Source organism: Amblyraja radiata, chromosome 4 (genome assembly GCF_010909765.2).
Source record: "Amblyraja radiata isolate CabotCenter1 chromosome 4, sAmbRad1.1.pri, whole genome shotgun sequence".
Taxonomy (NCBI): domain Eukaryota; kingdom Metazoa; phylum Chordata; class Chondrichthyes; order Rajiformes; family Rajidae; genus Amblyraja; species Amblyraja radiata.
This window is the reverse complement of record NC_045959.1, coordinates 66,228,365-66,246,260: the sequence shown is the minus strand read 5'-3', so window position 1 is coordinate 66,246,260 and position 17,896 is coordinate 66,228,365. Positions and strand designations below refer to the sequence as shown.

Sequence of the window (17,896 nt, the reverse complement as noted above, 5' to 3'; positions counted from 1 at the left end):
GCGAGCCAGTTTCTACGCCTGTCTTCTGAATAAACATTTGTATGTGATCGGTGGAAGGAATGAGAGTGGTTATTTGTCAAGCGTTGAATGCTACACTCTGGAAACCAATGAGTGGTGTTACCTGTCCTCCTTGCCACAGCCTCTGGCAGCTCACGCCGGTGCCATGCACAATGGAAAGATTTACATATCAGGTAACTTCATACTATATCTAATTTTCCCTTAAACATTTAAATTCAATGCACTTACAGGAACAGTTGCAGCTTGGTTCATCGTCACGTGTACTGAGGTACAGTGAAAAGCTTTTGATGCGGTCAGCAGAAAAACAACACATAATTACAATCGAGCCGTTTACAGTGTATAGATACATGATAAGGGAATAAGGGAATATAGTGTAAAGTATCGCCAGAAAAGTATGATCAAGGATAGTCCGAGGGTCACCCAAGAGTTAGATAGTAGTTATGGTGTGTAGTTTCTGGGAAAAAAAGATTTTCCAGACATTCCTGTTTAACAATTCTAGCCACAGGTATGGTAGACAGCACTGCTCTCTGGTTGTAGAACAATGATTCAGTTGCCTCCGCTATTTACATTAGTACACTCCATCTCCTGTTACTTGCTCAGAAAATGTGACTGGCTGCAACTACAATTATCAATAAAGTTAATGAGTTTCCTTCCGATTCATATTTAAATGAAGAAATTATGGAAGAGCGGGGCGGCACGGTGGCGCAGCGGTATAGTTTTTGCCTTACAGCACCAGAAACCCGCGTTGAATCCTGACTACAGGTGCTGACTGTACGGTGTATGTTTGTGACCGCGTGGGTTTTCTTCGGGAGCTCCTGTTTCCTCCCACACTCCAAAGACGTATGCGTTTGTAGGTTAATTGGCTTGGTAAAATTGTAAATTGTCCCTAGTGTGTGTAGGATAGTGTGAGAGTGCGAGGATCGATGGTCGGTGCGGACGCAGTGGGCCGAAGGGCCTGTTTACATGCTGTATCTCTAAACTAAACTACCCTAAAACTAAACAGTGATTGGTCCTATTTTATTGTTTTTAATATTTTCTCATATTGGGTTAATCTAACTTAATCTGTTTAAAAGATGGTTTCAAGTTTCACACAGTATGACTTTGCACTTTTAAAGCTCATCTATTTATATTTATGTTCTTTTTTCTTCCATGCAATCCTATCCATTATTTAATTTTACTTTGTTCATAGAAAGACAATTCTAATTCTACTTTTCTACTATATAAACTGAGAAAGTAATTAAATTGAATTTTTTCCTACAACCTTTTCCTGGTAGCTCAGCTGAAATGGGAACTCGATATAAGGAATAGCAATGGTCTAGATAATTCCTGACATCAATCTCTAATCCAGCCACCTGTGGCTAGAATTGTTAAACAGGAAAAAAAAAAATTTCCCCAAAAACTAGACACCGTGTGACAATCAATCCTATACAGAAATAAGGCTGATTGAGAAATCCAACTTCAATTACTAGTGGAAATGAGAAGAGTTTCTTCATGTCCTTAAGTTCATAAGTTCTAGGAGCAGAATTAGGCCATCCGGCCCATCAGGTCTACACTGCCAATCAATCATGGTTTATCTATCTTTCCCTCTCAACCCCATTCTTATGCCTTCTCCCCATAATCCCTGATAGCCTTACTAATTAAGAATCTGTCAATCTTTGCCTTAAAAATATCCATTAACTTGGCTTTCACCATCCTCCATCAGTGAAAATATATAATGAACTAGACTAAGTGGGACCCGTTGGGTCCCATGATCACACGGGAGGGTTGGTCCCCCGATGCAATATTCCACCTCTCCACCAATTCCAATATTGGTGGCCAGTGTGGGTGCTTTCTGGAGTGCAGGTATGGGTTCTTGGGGTGGCAGCTCAGTCCCTCAAGCCTGATCTGCTGGCAGCTAACTCACAGCTGGTGGGCTGGCAGTTGACTCATGACTATTCCTTGAAATTCCATTTCAAGCAGGGTGCAAGGCCACCAAATTTAAATCCATGTTCCTACCATTTCAAGCAGGGTGCAAGGCCACCAAATTCAAGTGCAGTTTCTTACCACTATGAGCAGGGTGCAAGGCCACCAAATTCAAGTGCAGTTTCCAACCACTTCAAGCAGGGTGCAAGGCCACCAAATTCAAGTGCAGTTTCCAACCACTTCAAGCAGGATCCATGGCCACCAAATTCAAGTGCAGTTTCATACCACTTTCAGCAGGGTGCAAGGCCACCAAATTCAAGTGCAGTTTCATTCCACTTCTAGCAGGGTCGAAGGCCACCAAATTCCAATGCAGCTTCATACCATTTCATGCAGGGTGAAACCACCATAAAACCACACAAAACACCAAACTCACAGTTCAGTCGACATTCAGTGTGTTCAGTTGATTCACAGCTCAGAGTCATGACCTCTCCCTCCCCCATCATGCAGAGACTGAGCCACAACCACACTTCCGGGTTTTATAACCCCTCCCTCTCCCACCGGAAAAGGTGTGGCTTTCAGGGCGTGATTGACAGGAGAGAGATTCTCTACATTTTTAAAACACTAATAACACTTTTATTTTTCATTGACGGGAAGAATTCTCTGCACCTGCTCAGCGGAGGGGGGACTGAGTAAGATGGCCAACAATCACAGCCGTAAGTGGTAGCATTTTATCTTAAATCAATATACAGTGCAAACAGGAAGTAAGTGCATTTGCAGTCGTGCCTTTTAACTTCAAGCCAAAGCACCCAAGCGCCATTTGCAGTAAGTAGTGCCTTTCAACTTCAAGCCAAAGCACCCAAGCCACCATTTGCAGTAAGAAGTGCCTTTCAACTTCAAGCCAAAGCACCCAAACAACCATTTGCAGGTAGTGCCTTTTACTTCAAACAAACCATATTTTCATTTTCAAACCACATTAAGGGTACTCACAGTTGTGTAGACATTTGTTCAGTGTTATTCAGAGCTCATAGAGATGTGACCCTTGGCTTCATCCATCTTGCAGAGACTGAGTGAAGCACACCACTTCCTGGTTTTATAGTCCCTCCCCCTCCCTCCAGCAGGTGCAGCAGAGAGAATGGTGATCTTTTTAAACTTCAAGCCAAAGCTCCCAACCCAACATTTGCAGTAAATAGTGCAATTCAACTTCAAGCCAAAGCACCCGCCACCATTTGCAGTAAGAAGTGCCTTTCAACTTCAAGCCAAATCACCCAAGCCATCATTTGCAGTAAGTAGTACCTTTCAACTTCAAGCCAAAGCAGCCAAGCCATCATTTGCAGTAAGTAGTGCCTTTCAACTTCAAGCCAAAGCACCCAAGCCACCATTTGCAGTAAGTAGTGCCTCTCAACTTCAAGCCAAAGCACCCAAGCCACCATTTGCAGTAAGTAGTGCCTTTCAACTTCAAGCCAAAGCACCCAAGCCACCATTTGCAGTAAGTAGTGCCTTTCAACTTTAAACCACAGCTCCCAAGCCACCATTTGCAGTAAGTAGTGCCTATCAACTTCAAGCCAAAGCACCCAAGCCACCATTTGCAGTAAGTAGTGCCTTTCATCTTCAAGCCAAAGCACCCAAGCCACCATTTGCAGTAAGAAGCGCCTTTCAACTTCAAGCCAAATCACCCACCACCATTTGCAGTAATTAGTGCCTTTCAACTTCAAGCCAAATCACCTGCCACCATTTGCAGTAATTAGTGCCTTTCAACTTCAAGCCAAAACACCCAACCCACTATTTGCAGTAAGTATTGCCTTTCAACTTCAAGTCAAAGCACCCAAGCCACCATTTACAGTAAGTAGTGCCTTTCAACTTCAAGCCAAAGCACCTGAACAACCATTTGCAGGTAGTGCCTTTTACATCAAACAAACCATATCTCATTTTCAAACCACATTAAGGGTACTCACAGTTGTGTAGCTCAGTGTTATTCAGAGCACATAGAGACGTGACCCTTGGCTTCATCCATCTTGCAGAGAGTGAATGAGGCACACCACTTCCTGGTTTTATAGTCCCTCCCCCTCCCTCCAGCAGGTGCAGCAGAGAGAATGGTGATTATTTTAAACTTCAAGCCAAAGCTCCCAAGCCACCATTTGCAGTAAATACTGCAATTCAACTTCAAGCCAAAACACCCAAGCCATCATTTGCAGTAAGTAGTGCCTTTCAACTTCAAGCCAAAGCACCCAAGCCACCATTTGCAGTAAGAAGTGCCTTTCAACTTCAAGCCAAATCACCCACCACCATTTGCAGTAATTAGAGCCTTTCAACTTCAAGCCAAATCACCTGCCACCATTTGCAGTAATTAGTGCCTTTCAACTTCATGCAAATCACCCGCCACCATTTGCAGCAAGTAGTGCCTTTCAACATCAAGCCAAAGCCCCCAAGCCACCATTTGCAGTAAGTAGTGCCTTTCAACTTCAAGCCAATACACCCAAGCCACCATTTGCAGTAAGTAGTGCCTTTCAACTTCAAGCCAAAGCTCCCAGGCCACTATTTGCAGTAAGTAGTGCCTTTCAACTTTAAACCAAAGCTCCCAAGCCACCATTTGCAGTAAGTAGTGCCTTTCAACTTCAAGCCAAAGCACCCAATCAACCATTTGCAGGCAGTGCCTTTTTACTTCAAACAAACCATATTTTCATTTTCAAACCACATTAAGTGTACTCACAGTTGTGCAGACATTTGTTCAGTGTTATTCAGAGCTCATAGAGATGTGACCCTTGGCTTCATCCATCTTGCAGAGATTGAGTGAGGCACACCACTTCCTGGTTTTATAGTCCCTCCCCCTCCCTCCAGCAGGTGCAGCAGATAGAATGGTGATTTTTTTTAAACTTCAAGCCAAAGCTCCCAAGCCAACATTTGCAGTAAGTAGTGCCTTTCAACTTCAAGCCAAAGCACCCAAGCCACCATTTGCAGTAAGAAGTGCCTTTCAACTTCAAGCCAAATCACCCGCCATCATTTGCAGTAAGTAGTGCCTTTCAACGTCAAGCCAAAGCACCCAAGCCATAATTTGCAGTAAGTAGTGCCTTTCAACCTCAAACCAAAGCACCCAAGCCACCATTTGCTGCAAATAGTGCCTTTCAACTGCATGCCACCATTTGCAGTAAGTAGTGCCTTTCAACTTCAAGCCAAAGCACCCAAGCCACCATTTCCAGTAAGAAGTGCCTTTCAACTTCAAGCCAAATCACCCGCCACCATTTGCAGTAAGTAGTGCCTTTGAACTTCAAACCAAAGCACCCGCCACCATGTGCAGTAAGTAGTGCCTTTCAACTTCAAGCAAATCACCCGCCACCATTTGCGGTAAGTAGTGCCTTTCAACTTCAAGCAAATCACCCGCCACCATTTGCAGTAAGTAGTGCCTTTCAACTTCAAGCCAAAGCTCCCAAGCCAGCATTTGCAGTAAGTAGTGCCTTTTAACTTCAAGCCAAAACACCCAAGCCACCATTTGCAGTAAGTAGTGACTTTCAACTTTAAACCAAAGCTCCCAAGCCACCATTTGCAGTAAGTAGTGCCTTTCAACTTCAAGCCAAAGCACCCAAACAACTATTTGTAGGCAGTGCCTTTTTACTTCAAACAAACCATATTTTCATTTTCAAACCACATTAAGGGTACTCACAGTTGTGTAGACATTTGTTCAGTGTTATTCAGAGCTCAGAGAGACGTGACCCTTGGCTTCATCCATCTTGCAGAGACTAAGTGAGGCACACCACTTCCTGGTTTTATAGTCCCTCCCCCTCCCTCCAGCAGGGGCAGCAGAGGTAATGTTTTTTTAAACATTAATATCTCTCTGATTTTTCATCGATGGGAAAAATTCTCCGCACCCGTAAGGCGGAGAGGGGCTCTGAGCGAGGTGGCCAAAAATGACGGCCGTAGGTGGCGCTGTTCTGTCGGAAATCGCAGCACAGTGGGCCAAAAGCGGTCAAGATCAGAGATTTAGTAATATAGATAACAAAAACGGCAAAACTGGAAATCTGAAATGTAAGTAGAAAGTGCTGGTAACACTCAGCAAAACTATTCAGATGAGAGGTCATCAGCGTGAAATATTAACTCTGTTTCTCTTTACACAGATGCTGCCTGAGCTCTTCCTTACATTTTCTGTTTTTATTGCATTGAGTATATGAGTTTGACATGACATTGTAAACGCAAGGATTTCTTTGGCTGTTGTGCTGCGATAGTGTTCATACCTCATTGTTCCTCATTAACAGAGGGCAGGCTCTTCTGGCAGATTTCTTGTGAAGCATGAAGACAAATGATATGGCAACATTGGAGACAGAGTTTCTGATTAGTAATCCAGACACCTGCGTTTATAGGAACATATTCAAATCCCATCATGGCAGCCTTTAAACCTATGAACACATCGGTTTCTTCCCACATCGCCAAGATGTGTGGGTTTGTAGGTTAACTGGCCCCTGTAAATTGCCCCAAGTGCATAAGGAGTAGATGAGAAAGTGGGATAACATAGAACTAATGTGAACGGGTGATCAATGGTAGTTTAGTTTAGTTCAGTTCAGAGCTACAGCGCAGAAACATGCTCATCAGCCCACCGACCAGCAATCCCAGTACACTAACACTATCCTACACACATTAAGGACAAGTTCACAATTTTACCAAGCCAATTAACCTATAAACCTGTACGCCTTTGGAGTGTGGAAGGAAACTGGAGCACCCAGAGAAAACCCAAGCAGATCACGGGGAGAATGTACAAACTCCGTACAGACTGCACCCGTAGTCAGGATCAAACCAGTGTCTCTGGCGCTGTAAGGCAGCAACTCGACCACTATGCCACCATGCTGGTAGGCATGGACCTTGTGAACCGATGGGCCTGTATCCATGCTGTTTCTCTAAACTAAACTAAATTCAACTGAAATATCCTCAAAATCTCAACCATGTACCCAAATTTATATCCTCTAATTTGATCTATCTCAGATATGAGGATTTTTTTCATGCATTCTACCCTGTTCTTACTCCTTCATCATTTTATTTACCTCTATAATGCACCTCCACTCCAGGTAAAACAGACCTAGATTACATGGTACAATGATAAAATTCAACTGGAGGTGGGGTTCGGAGAGGGTGATCAGGGAGTAGATTGAACTGGGCTGGGAGATGGTTGGTGGTGATGAGGTGATCAGGGAGTGAGACAGAGGGGGACCTCGAAAAAAATTAAGAGAAGTAGGTCTCAAAATTATTGATGAAATAATTTCACATAGGAGGTGTGAGGAGGACTCAAAAGAACTGCAGAGAACATCAGAGTTAGACTGGAGACACAAGGAACTGCAGGTCCTAATTAACAAAAAGGACACTAAGTGCTAAAGTAACTCAGCGGGTCATGTAGCATCTTTGGAGAACATAGATAGACAACGTTTTGGGTCAGATCTGAAGAAGGGTCCCGACCCGATATGTTGCCTATCCATGCTCTCCACAGATGCTGGTGACCTGCTGAGTTACTCCAGCACTTTATGTCTATCAGAGTCAGATTAATGGGGTAGAAATAATGGAATGCTAGTGCCTGCAATCTCTGAGGAACACCACATTCAGTAACATTCTTTTAACTTTCCTCCTTACTTACCATATCTACTAACTAGATTTGTGTGAATCATGCACGAGAATAGCCAGATTTACTACAGAGCTCTGCAATCTCTTAGATAATATGCAATTTTTTTTTTCATGCCAAATGAACCAATTCCCATTTTCCTACAGTACGCTCCATTTGTGAGATCTTTGTGCACTCATTCAACCTATCTAATATCCTTTATAGCTTCCCTATGTCCTCTTTACAAATTGCTTTCCTATCTGACCTTATGTCATCAGTAAATTTAGCAACCATACCTTCAGTGTGTTTATTCAAGGCACCTATCTCAGATCCCGATTTATTGACTGTAACTCCACCTTCAGCACCATCATTCCAACCAAACTCTCCTCCAAACTCCTCGACATAGGATGCAGCATCCTCATCTGCAACTGGAATCTTGACTTCCAGACCCATAGAATGCAATCAGCAAGGATATATGAGAAAACTTCCTCCATGATAATTCTTAACAAGGGTGCCCTGCAAGGCTGCATTCTCAGCCCATTACTTCCTTTGCACTCATGGCTCTGCAGCCAATTCTGCTCCAACTCTATTTATCGGTTTGCAAATGACACCATTGTGGAAGGCCAGATTTCGAACAATGATGAGACAGAGTACAGGAAAGTGATAGATAGCTATTTGTCAACAAACTGAAGGAGTTGGTCAACAACTTCAGAAAACAGGGTGCTGTACACACCTCAATCTGAATCAATGGTTGCTGAATGGATATGGTCGAGAGTTTCAAGTTCTTAATTCTAAATATGACCAATAATTTGTCCTGGTCCATCCACGTTTATGCTACAGTCAAGAAAGAAGGAAGGTAAAGAAATTCAGTATGTCTTCAATGACTCTTACAAAATTTCTACAGGTGCACCAGATAAATCATTTTTATCCAAATGCATTACGGCTCTTTATGGCTACTGCTCTGACCAAGACTGCAAGAAATTGCAGAGTTGTCAATGCAGCCCAGTCTGTCACATAAACCAGCCTCCCCGCATCAACTCCGTCTGTACCTCATGCTTCTTGGGAAAGCAGTCAATATAAAAATGTTCTCTTCGCCGATCAGGCAGAAGATACAAAAGCTTGAAAGCACCGATCACCAGATTCAAGAACAACGTCTGCCTTCATCCAAGGATGAATTTCTGATTTTGCAATCTACCTCGTTATGACCCTAGCATTTTTCTTACTTGCACTTTCTCTGTAGTTGTGACATTATATGCTTCACTCTGTTTATTTTATCTTTTGAACTTCCTGATGTACTCGTGCCTGGATAGCATGCAAACCAACATTTTTCACATGTATGCAACAAACCGATACCAATATCATTTATATAAAACATAACAAATTGAGGCCCCAGTACCAGCCCCTCTGATATACTGCTCATTATATCTTGCCAATCAGAAAAATCCCCGTTTAGTTTAGTTTATTGTCACGTGTACCAAGTTACAGTGAAAAATGTTGTTGTTGCATGCTATTCAGCGAGTGGAAAGACTATACATGATTACAATCGAGCTGTCTACAGTGTACAGATACAGGATAAAGGTGATAATGTAGAATGCAAGATAAAGTCCAGTAAAGTCCGATTAATGATAGTCTGAGGATCTCCAATGAGGTAGATGTTAACTCAGGACTGCTCTCCAGTTAGGATGGTTCTGTTGCCTGATGATAGCTGGAAAGAAACTGTCCCTGAATCTGGAAGTATGCATTTTCACACTTCTGTACTTATTACCTGATGGGAGAGGGGAGAAGATGGAGTGACTGGAGTGAGATTCGTCCTTGATTATGCTGGTGTTATACCTCCTCTCATTTACACCTCCACTCAATTTTCTTTTAATCAGTTAAACTTCCATCCATGCCAATATGTTACCTTCTCCACCATTAGCTTTTAATTTCCAAAATAATATTTTACGTAGCATTTAATCAAATGTCTTTGAGAAAAGTACGCACAGAGCATCAACCACTCCCTTTATCCACTACATTTATTATTTCTTCAATGAATTCCAATAAATTAGTTAAATCAGATTTTCCTTTCAAAGTCAAAGTCAATTTTATTCGTTACATGTACCTGAAGGTGCAGTGAAATGAATTTGCCAGCAGCGATACACTTAAAAAATGAACACATAATACACAATAGAATTTAACACAAACATCCACCACAGCATTCTTCACTTTGGTGGAAGGCAACAAAGTTCATTCATTTCTCCGCCCCCATTCATCCATGGTTAGGGCCATAAACCTTCCGTAGTTGCCGATACAGACGTCCGGATGTACAAGCCCTCTCGAGGGGATGAACAAAATTCCGGCATCAGGACGGTCGAACAGACTCCGCAGCTTGGAGCGCCCAAATCGGCCACTTTCCTACCGGAGACCGCGGCCTCAGGATATCACAGGCCGCAGGCTGGCGGCTGGTGTCCCCCTCCGGCGATCCCTAGCAAGGGATCCCAGGCTCCGGTTGGTAAGTCCACGCCATGCCCGTGGCTAGAAGCTCCGCAGACCACAGCCCCATGATGCCAAAGTCCCCAGGCCAGCGATCGGAGCACTCCCATCTGGCAACCCCCGGCAAGAGCCCGCCCCGCTCTGCGATGGAAAAGTCCACGCCACGCCCGTCGCCAAAGCTCCGGGCCCAACACCGGGAAAGGCCGCTCCAATCCAAGCTGTTAGGCCCGCGAAGGAGGCGGAGAAGCGACATGACAAAATCGCTTCTCCGTCGAGGAAGTGACTGAAAAGAACAGTTTCTCCTGTCTTGCCCCCACCACCCCCCACACAAGACATACCGAGAGACACTAAAACAAACATTTGGCCACACAAAAAAAAAAAAAGTCGAAATAACGAACACGCTGCTGGCAGGCCAGCCAACTCGCAATGCCCCCAACTGACCGATTGGCTTTATTTGACTTTTGAAAGTGCTCTGTTGTAATATCTTTAATAATTGTTTTTAACATTTTCTCAAACTTACCTTAAGGAGGAGAAATGCACCTGGAAGATTTTCTGTTACTCAGCTCCCAGCCAATTGTTCAGATGGAGACTGGATCTTTGGATAAACCAAAAGCTTACCGAATAGTGAAAAACCTGGATACTTACCGAATAGTGAAAGGCCGGGATAGAGTGAATATGGAGAGGATGTTTTCACTAATGGGCGAGTCCAAGACCAGATGCCATTGCATCAGAATACAAGGACACACTTTTAGAAAGGAGATGAGGAGGAATTTCTTTAGCCAGAGGGTGGTGAATCTGTGGAATGCATCGCCACAGAAGGCCGTGGAGGCCAAGTCAATGGATATTTATAAGGTGGAGATTGACAGATTCTTGATTAGTAAAGATGTCAGGGGTTGTGGGGAGAAGGCAGGAGAATGGGGAAAGATAGGTCAGCTATGATTGAATGGCCAAGTAGACTTAATGGGCCAAATGGTCTAATTCTGCTCCTAGAACTTATGAAAAGCAAGTTGTAGCCATCTGGTTAATATCCTAAATCATTTCAAGTGTACTATAAAACAAAACTTGGGGTCAGACCACAAAGAGATGTTGGTGCTGATGAGCAAAAACTTAGTCAAAGAAGTAGGTTTCAAGGATTATCTTATAAGAAATGAAAGGAGGCTTTGAAAGGTTCTCCAGAGCGTTAATAGCTGAAGTAATAGCCTCCATTGGTGGACCAGTTCAAATTTGGGGTTGATAGATTTGTGGATAATGAGATATAGATTTATTCTGCGGATACCCACATGAATGCATTTTATGAGAGAGTGCTGTTGGAAAGCAGCGAGATTCCTCAATGTCAGCAGGGAGGGAAAATCAGGGTTCTTCTCATCTACCATGGAAACCAATCCTCTGAATGTGATAGTGAATTGCATTCCCTATTGCCTGGCCAACAGTAAATGGGTAATACAAACCTGGCATGGCAAAAAAAACACAAAGATCGTGCAATCATATATTTGTAAAAGTGCAGCAGGAGGCCTTCAGCTGGCATTATGTGAACTCAACCCAGTTGGATTAATTCCCTGGCCCTTTTCCCTGTAGCCTTGCAATTGATTTTGTTTCCAGTGTTGAGTTGAAAAAAAAAGGAATAAACAGAAATAGGAAATCAAACCAAAATTCTGCAATTATAGAGCCGTTTCAGGAACATCCATTAAAAGAAAAATATATGTTTTTGAATGACAAAAAAAAAATTGTGGCATATATTCAATTAAAACATTAAATGCAATCAACCCATTGCGAATGTGCCAAAAATGAACTGGTTCACACCTTGGGTTCAGAAACCCTGCTAGCCACCTGCTCTGATCAAGGGATTCTGAACCAGACACTAATGACCTCTTGCTACCTGACATTGATGGGACCTTCCAAATTGCCTACTACTGCATAATAAACAGAGAGTGTAATTAGGTCTGCAATGTTCTCAGCAGGAGCATGCAGTTCTGAACTAAATAATCAACCGTCAGCCAGCTTCCCTATTTCTCAGCTGACATTGAAGGTTTTGCAACTGAAAATCATCCATTTACACCATGGGGTGTTGAGTGGTCAACAAAGACCAAGAAATACACTATTAGCCACAGTCAACCAGCACTTCACCCCATTGCCATCCATAAACCCTTGGCAGGGGAGCTGGTTAATTTCCTTAACTACTGCGCTGTTGCTGTTCTAACATGGCACACATAGCATCCCAGCAGCATCTAAATGATGCACACACCAACAATAGCTTGGCCCTCTTAGGAAATATCTTTGGCCAAGTAACCTGACAGTTACTTTAGCTTTGTGCCATTTGGGTGTAAGTATATTACCTCCCCATTTTCATAAGACATACACTAAACTTCATTTGTGCAGTGTTGAGGAATCAACGAGCAGAGGAGTCAGTCAGAATGGAAACTGGGTGTGATTAATTTTATTAGCGCCACAGAGTTAAATAGCTGGAAAGGGAATTAATGCAAGTACAGGTGCACAACCTTTTATCCAAAAGCCTTGGGACCAGACACTTTTCGTAATTCGGAATTTTTCGGCTTTCGGAATGGAAGATTTTTAGCGTAGATTTTAACGGCTGGCTCAGCGGTAGAGTGCTCGGCTCATATCCGCAAGGTCGCGAGTTTGCGCCTTGATCCCGGCAGTTACTCGATCACGAGTTTGAGTCTTCAATGTAGTTTTTTCTTGCAGAATAGGAGAGAATAGGGAGGGTTAGGCTGGGATCATTCTCTGCGAGATGATCTTAATGCGGGAGACAAGTGTAGGAGAGGTGTACTGACTGTGTGGGCAGACTGTGTGGGAAGTGATTGCCCACCATTCTCAAAAGCCGCTGTGTCTCCCTGTCCCGGGGATAGCAGAGGGCGATCAAACAGCACAATACCCCCCTCCCCCTCCAACTCCAGAGGAATCCACTCCCCGATGGGCCGCTACGGTGACAAGTGGCAGTTCACCCACAGCCCGAGCTGCGCCACCCCAAGAACAAGACGTACCTTGCACACCATCAGCTTCTGCCCCTACGGGGAGCGTGTTCCTCTGGAGTTGGAGCGGGGCTGGGCTGGAGTTGCTGATCTGGGATCTCCGTGCTTGCAGTGGGCCTGGGGGTCGGTGTCCCGATGAGGGGGGCGCAGCTCGGGCTGTGGGCGAACTGCCACTTGTCGCCGTAGCGACCCATCGGGGAGTGGCTTCTGGTGGTCCTGACGTCTCCGGCCACCCCCGTGTACAGGAGCTGAGACTGGGAACTGTACCGCCCTTGCAGGTGAGCAGGAGAGTGGGGTTGTTTGCAGTTGCAGAGGGAGGGGGCAAGGGCGGTACAGTTCCCAGTCTCAGCTCCTGTCCAGGGGGGTGGCCGGAGACGTCAGGACCAACAGGAACCCGCTCCCCGATGGGCCGCTACAGTGACAAGTGGCAGTTCGCCCACAGCCCGAGCTGCGCCCCCTCATCCGCAACCCGGGTTCCTCTGGAGTTGGAATGGGGCTGGGCTAGAGTTGCTGCTGGCTGTGAGTCTCTGGGATCTCCGTGCTTGCAGTCGGTGTCCCGTTGGTCCTGACGTCTCCGGCCACCCCGCTGGACAGGAACTGAGACTGGGAACTGTACCGCCCTTGCCCCCTCCCTCTGCAACTGCAAACAACCCCACTCTCCTGCTCACCTGCAAGGGCGGTACAGTTCCCAGTCTCAGCTCCTGTACAGGGGGGTGGCCGGAGATGTCACAGCCCGAGCTGCGCCCCCTCATCCGCAACCCCAAAGAACAAGACGTACCTTGCACACCATCAGCTTCTGTCCCTACGGGGAGCGTGTTCCTCTGGAGTTGGAACGGGGCTGGGCTGCTGCTGGCTGTGGGTCTCTGGGATCTCAGTGCTTGCAGTGGGCCTGGGGGTCGGTGTCCCGTTGGTCCTGACGTCTCCGGTGACTGGCACTGACCTGCTGGCATCGCCGACGTGAAGACAGTGCAAAGCCCCCGCGCCGGTGCAATGGGCGGGGAGCTGGAGAGGGGAGGGAAGGGGTCACACACATGGCCGGGAAGCAGAGGGGTGTAGGTGGGGTGAAACTGAAGGGAGCGACAATCTGCTGCTGCCTGCCCGCTGAGTTAAAAAGTTCCCACGCAAGACTCACGATACACTGTATATCGTGAGTCTACCGTGGGAACTTTTTAACTCAGCGGGCAGGCAGCAGCAGATTGTCAATTATTAACCCTCCCGCGCAATATAACCTCACCTTCTCTTTTATGAATGGGGATTTAGTTCCCCTTTCTTCGAGGACCGACCGGAGGTTCCGCTGTCACCTCTGCGGGCCGCCCGCGGTGAACGTCTTCAAGGACCTTTCTTCAAGGACCGAAAAAATGTCCGCTATTCGGAGCTTTTCGTTATTTGGAATTTCGGATAAAAGGTTGTGCACCTGTATAACATTGAAGGGTAAAATGGAAAAAGGAAAATATTTTAATGTGTTTCCTTTATCTATTTTTATCCTTTCTTATTTCTCCTATCTTTTATCTGGTTGAACAATGCAAAGTTTTTATTTGGTATTTCAGCCATGCCTTCTGCTTCTATTCCATTACTCTAGAAACATGAATATATGACTTGAAGATCCACTTTTATAGAGCTATTCTCCATTCAGCATTAGGCTGAATGGAGAATAGAGATGAGTGATCACTTTGTAGGCCATCATATACTGAACTTATTTTCACATTTGATTTATCCACTGCTCTTTTTGTTACCAATGTTGTCATAGTTATTGTGTCCCAAATGCTCTTAATGAAACTACTCAGCCTTTCCCATTTACTTCCCATTTGATGCCTAATGTACTCTGAGCAGCTCAATAGCTCCTCTGGCGTTTGTTCAATATGTTTTATTTATTCATGTTACCAGGACCTGGTTGTCTCTGACAAGGCCTGTATTTATTGTCATTTTCTTAATTGTCCTTGAACAGAACAGCTTGCAAGATAATTTAAGACATTTTTTAAGAAATAACTATATAAAGCTACACCTTTATGCTACACCTTTAGACTAGGTAACGGTGGCACATTTCCTTCCCTGAGGTAGATGGAATTTTGTTTAGTTTTGTTTATTGTCACGTGTAAATCTTATGTTGCGTGTTAACCAGTCAACGAAAAGACTATACATGATAACAATCGAGCCATCCACAGTGTATGGATACATGATAATGCAAATAACGTTTAGTGCAAAATAAAGTTCAGTTAAGTCTGATTGGAGATAGTCCGAGCGTCCCTAATAAGGTAGATAAGCTAGGAAGAATTTGGAAGTGTGCATTTTCACACCTCTGTAACTCTTGCCTAAGCAGGTTCATTACTGCACTACAGCCAGAAAAAATCTGTTTCCGAACCCTCAAGGCAACGTTCTCCCCTAGCCCATAAAATATCTTTGTCCAGTATTCCCAACCATATCTTATTTTTCACTTTGATTTCTGAATATTAAATGGCCATTTCTCACCTTGTTTGAGCCAGATACACTGTGCAGTTCTAAAGTGCCAGGCAATGCATTGAGCTTACATCAGATGTGAGAACCTTGCAGATGACCAACATATAGATTTAATCAATTTGGGAACTAATTAACTTATGGTGCTTCCTTGTAAGCAATCCAAGAAATGTAATCTTCAATCCGTCCCATTCATAACAAACTCAGGCATTGATCCCAATTGTAAATTTATGATCAGCAAATTTATAATTGAATGCTGAAAATCAGAACTGCCCTTCTCCCACCATTATTTATTTAGTCAATCGATTCTATCAATTAATTATTTCATACCCACATTTAAGTACTTAGTTTAATTATTTTATTGCTTGCATTTAAGAGCTGTTAACAAGAATTGTAAGGATCATGAACAGTTTCTCTTAATAATTTTGTCATCTGACATTTGAATGTTTGAAAAGAAGGGGCAATTCACTCAATCAATGGCTAATTAATGTGCTGAAACGAGTTTGCTGAAATGATTAAACTGGTTTGTACAGAACAGTTTGGTGAGCCAAATTTAGAGGTTATTAATGCCAAGGCATGGACTAGGTGGTAAACCATATGTAGATTCTTGATGAGAGATTATGATGAAGTGGTTAAAGATTTTCTTTGTCCTTAATGAATATTCTTGTCAGGGTATCAATCCCAGTGCTCTCACATAATGCTTGTATTAAATTACCGGCTCCACCATCTTAACCAAGACATTAACTTGTCATTCTTAATTGACAAAACACTTGTGGCAAATTAGCTGGGGAAGAAATTTGATGTACGTATTGGGCATTCATATAATATTGGTCGCAATAATTTATGGGTTATCTATCATCTTACTTATGTTCCATATTTCTAATGTTGAACGACAAAGTACATTCCCTGAGTCAGTGGAATCACCGTACATAAAGTGATATGTTGTGCATTACTAATGGTTGGTTATCACTTGCAGGAGGCGTTCACAATGGGGAATATGTGTCATGGCTGTACTGCTACGACCCAATCATGGATGTGTGGGCCAGAAGGCAAGACATGAACACCAAGCGGGCCATTCACGTTCTGGCGGTGGTGAATGGTCGTCTGTACGCTATTGGGGGAAACCATTTAAAAGGTGTGCTTTACTGATGATGAAGGTACTGGATTATAAAAGATTTTATATACGAGATGGGCCACCTTAATGGAAGCCCAATTGTATATTGGGATGTTTGGAAGAAAAAAACAGGGAGGTGTTAGACCTGAAACCACTTATCAATACATACAGACTGCTATGGGATTTGCTTTAGCTGAGATCACAACATACCTAGCACATGCAAATTGGAGGAATAGCACCTCTTATTTTGTTTGGGCAGCTTACAACCCAGTTGGACGTAGATTTCTCTAATTTCAAGTAACCCTGGCATTCCCTTCCTCCCCCCCCACCCCATCCTAGTCATCCTACCAGTCAACCTCTTCCCCAGCCAACAATGGGCCATTATGGGCTCCACATGGTCATCTGTTGTCAGCCCCGCTGTATTCTGGCCTTTTCTTACCTCTAGTTCCCTCGCCTCTACTTTCAGTCTGAAGAAGGGTCCCGACACAAAACATCATCCATCCCTTTGCTCCAGAGATACTGCCCGACCCGCTGAAACAATCCAGCACATTGTGCCTATCTTCGGTATATACAAGCCTCTGCAGTTCCTTTCTGCACATACTTATTGGGTTCAACTCTGACTATACCATTTATAATATGGAAGCTGCATGGATAACATCTCTAACAAGTTACAAGTGTCTCTAACACTTACTCATCATCGTGATTCTGCTTGGTAATCATTTCAATATCAATGGTTGGAAATACATTGCTGAAACATTTTCTCTCACTGCCTTTTCAATGATCACAGGCCCATCACTGCTGGTACTGGGACAGTAGATGCTCAATTAATGATTTGGTCTTGCAACCTCAGTGCTTGGGGGTTGATTTTAATTTCCTATTGCATTGAGAACTGGATGGGGAGATAATCCAGTTGGAAAGACATCCTCTTTTTTTTTGTTCTTCGCCGCACTTTTCAGCTGCTCCATTTACATTAGTTCTGGTTTCCTGATCAATTGGGCAGAACGGATACGATGACAACAGGCATGAATCACTTTCATCTCGAGTTTTTAAAGGCACATTGCAAGCATTGCATTTGATGGGCTCTGGACACGCTGCAAATGAGCAGAAGAAAGATGGACAGTGGCTATATCGAAGATTCACTGATGCCTTGCCGTATGTTGTGCTGGAGACAGTAATGAGATAGCAGGACCTCATAATCCTGTAGATGACACTGAGAAGACTTAGCAAGAGTTGGCAGCAGAAATCAACAATGTCGTAATTCCTTACTCCAGATCTGGTGATAAAGTGACACAGTCACCCTGATGTGGAGTTTAATCTAAGTTCCATACACATACATTTTAATTCTATAACACATCAACCCTCACACTTAATTATCTTGCA

The 17,896-nt window shown here is 43.9% G+C and overlaps 1 protein-coding gene across 1 annotated transcript in view; it reads left to right on the top strand.

Moving 5' to 3' along the window:
- klhl14 (kelch like family member 14) overlaps positions 1-17,896 on the top strand; it is a 149,481-nt gene that overhangs the window by 118,737 nt on the left and 12,848 nt on the right. Inside the window, exons 6-7 of the mRNA XM_033019674.1 lie at positions 1-191; positions 16,379-16,537. Of these exons, the coding sequence (XP_032875565.1) occupies positions 1-191; positions 16,379-16,537 (350 nt within the window). The remainder of the gene's footprint in view (positions 192-16,378; positions 16,538-17,896) is intronic.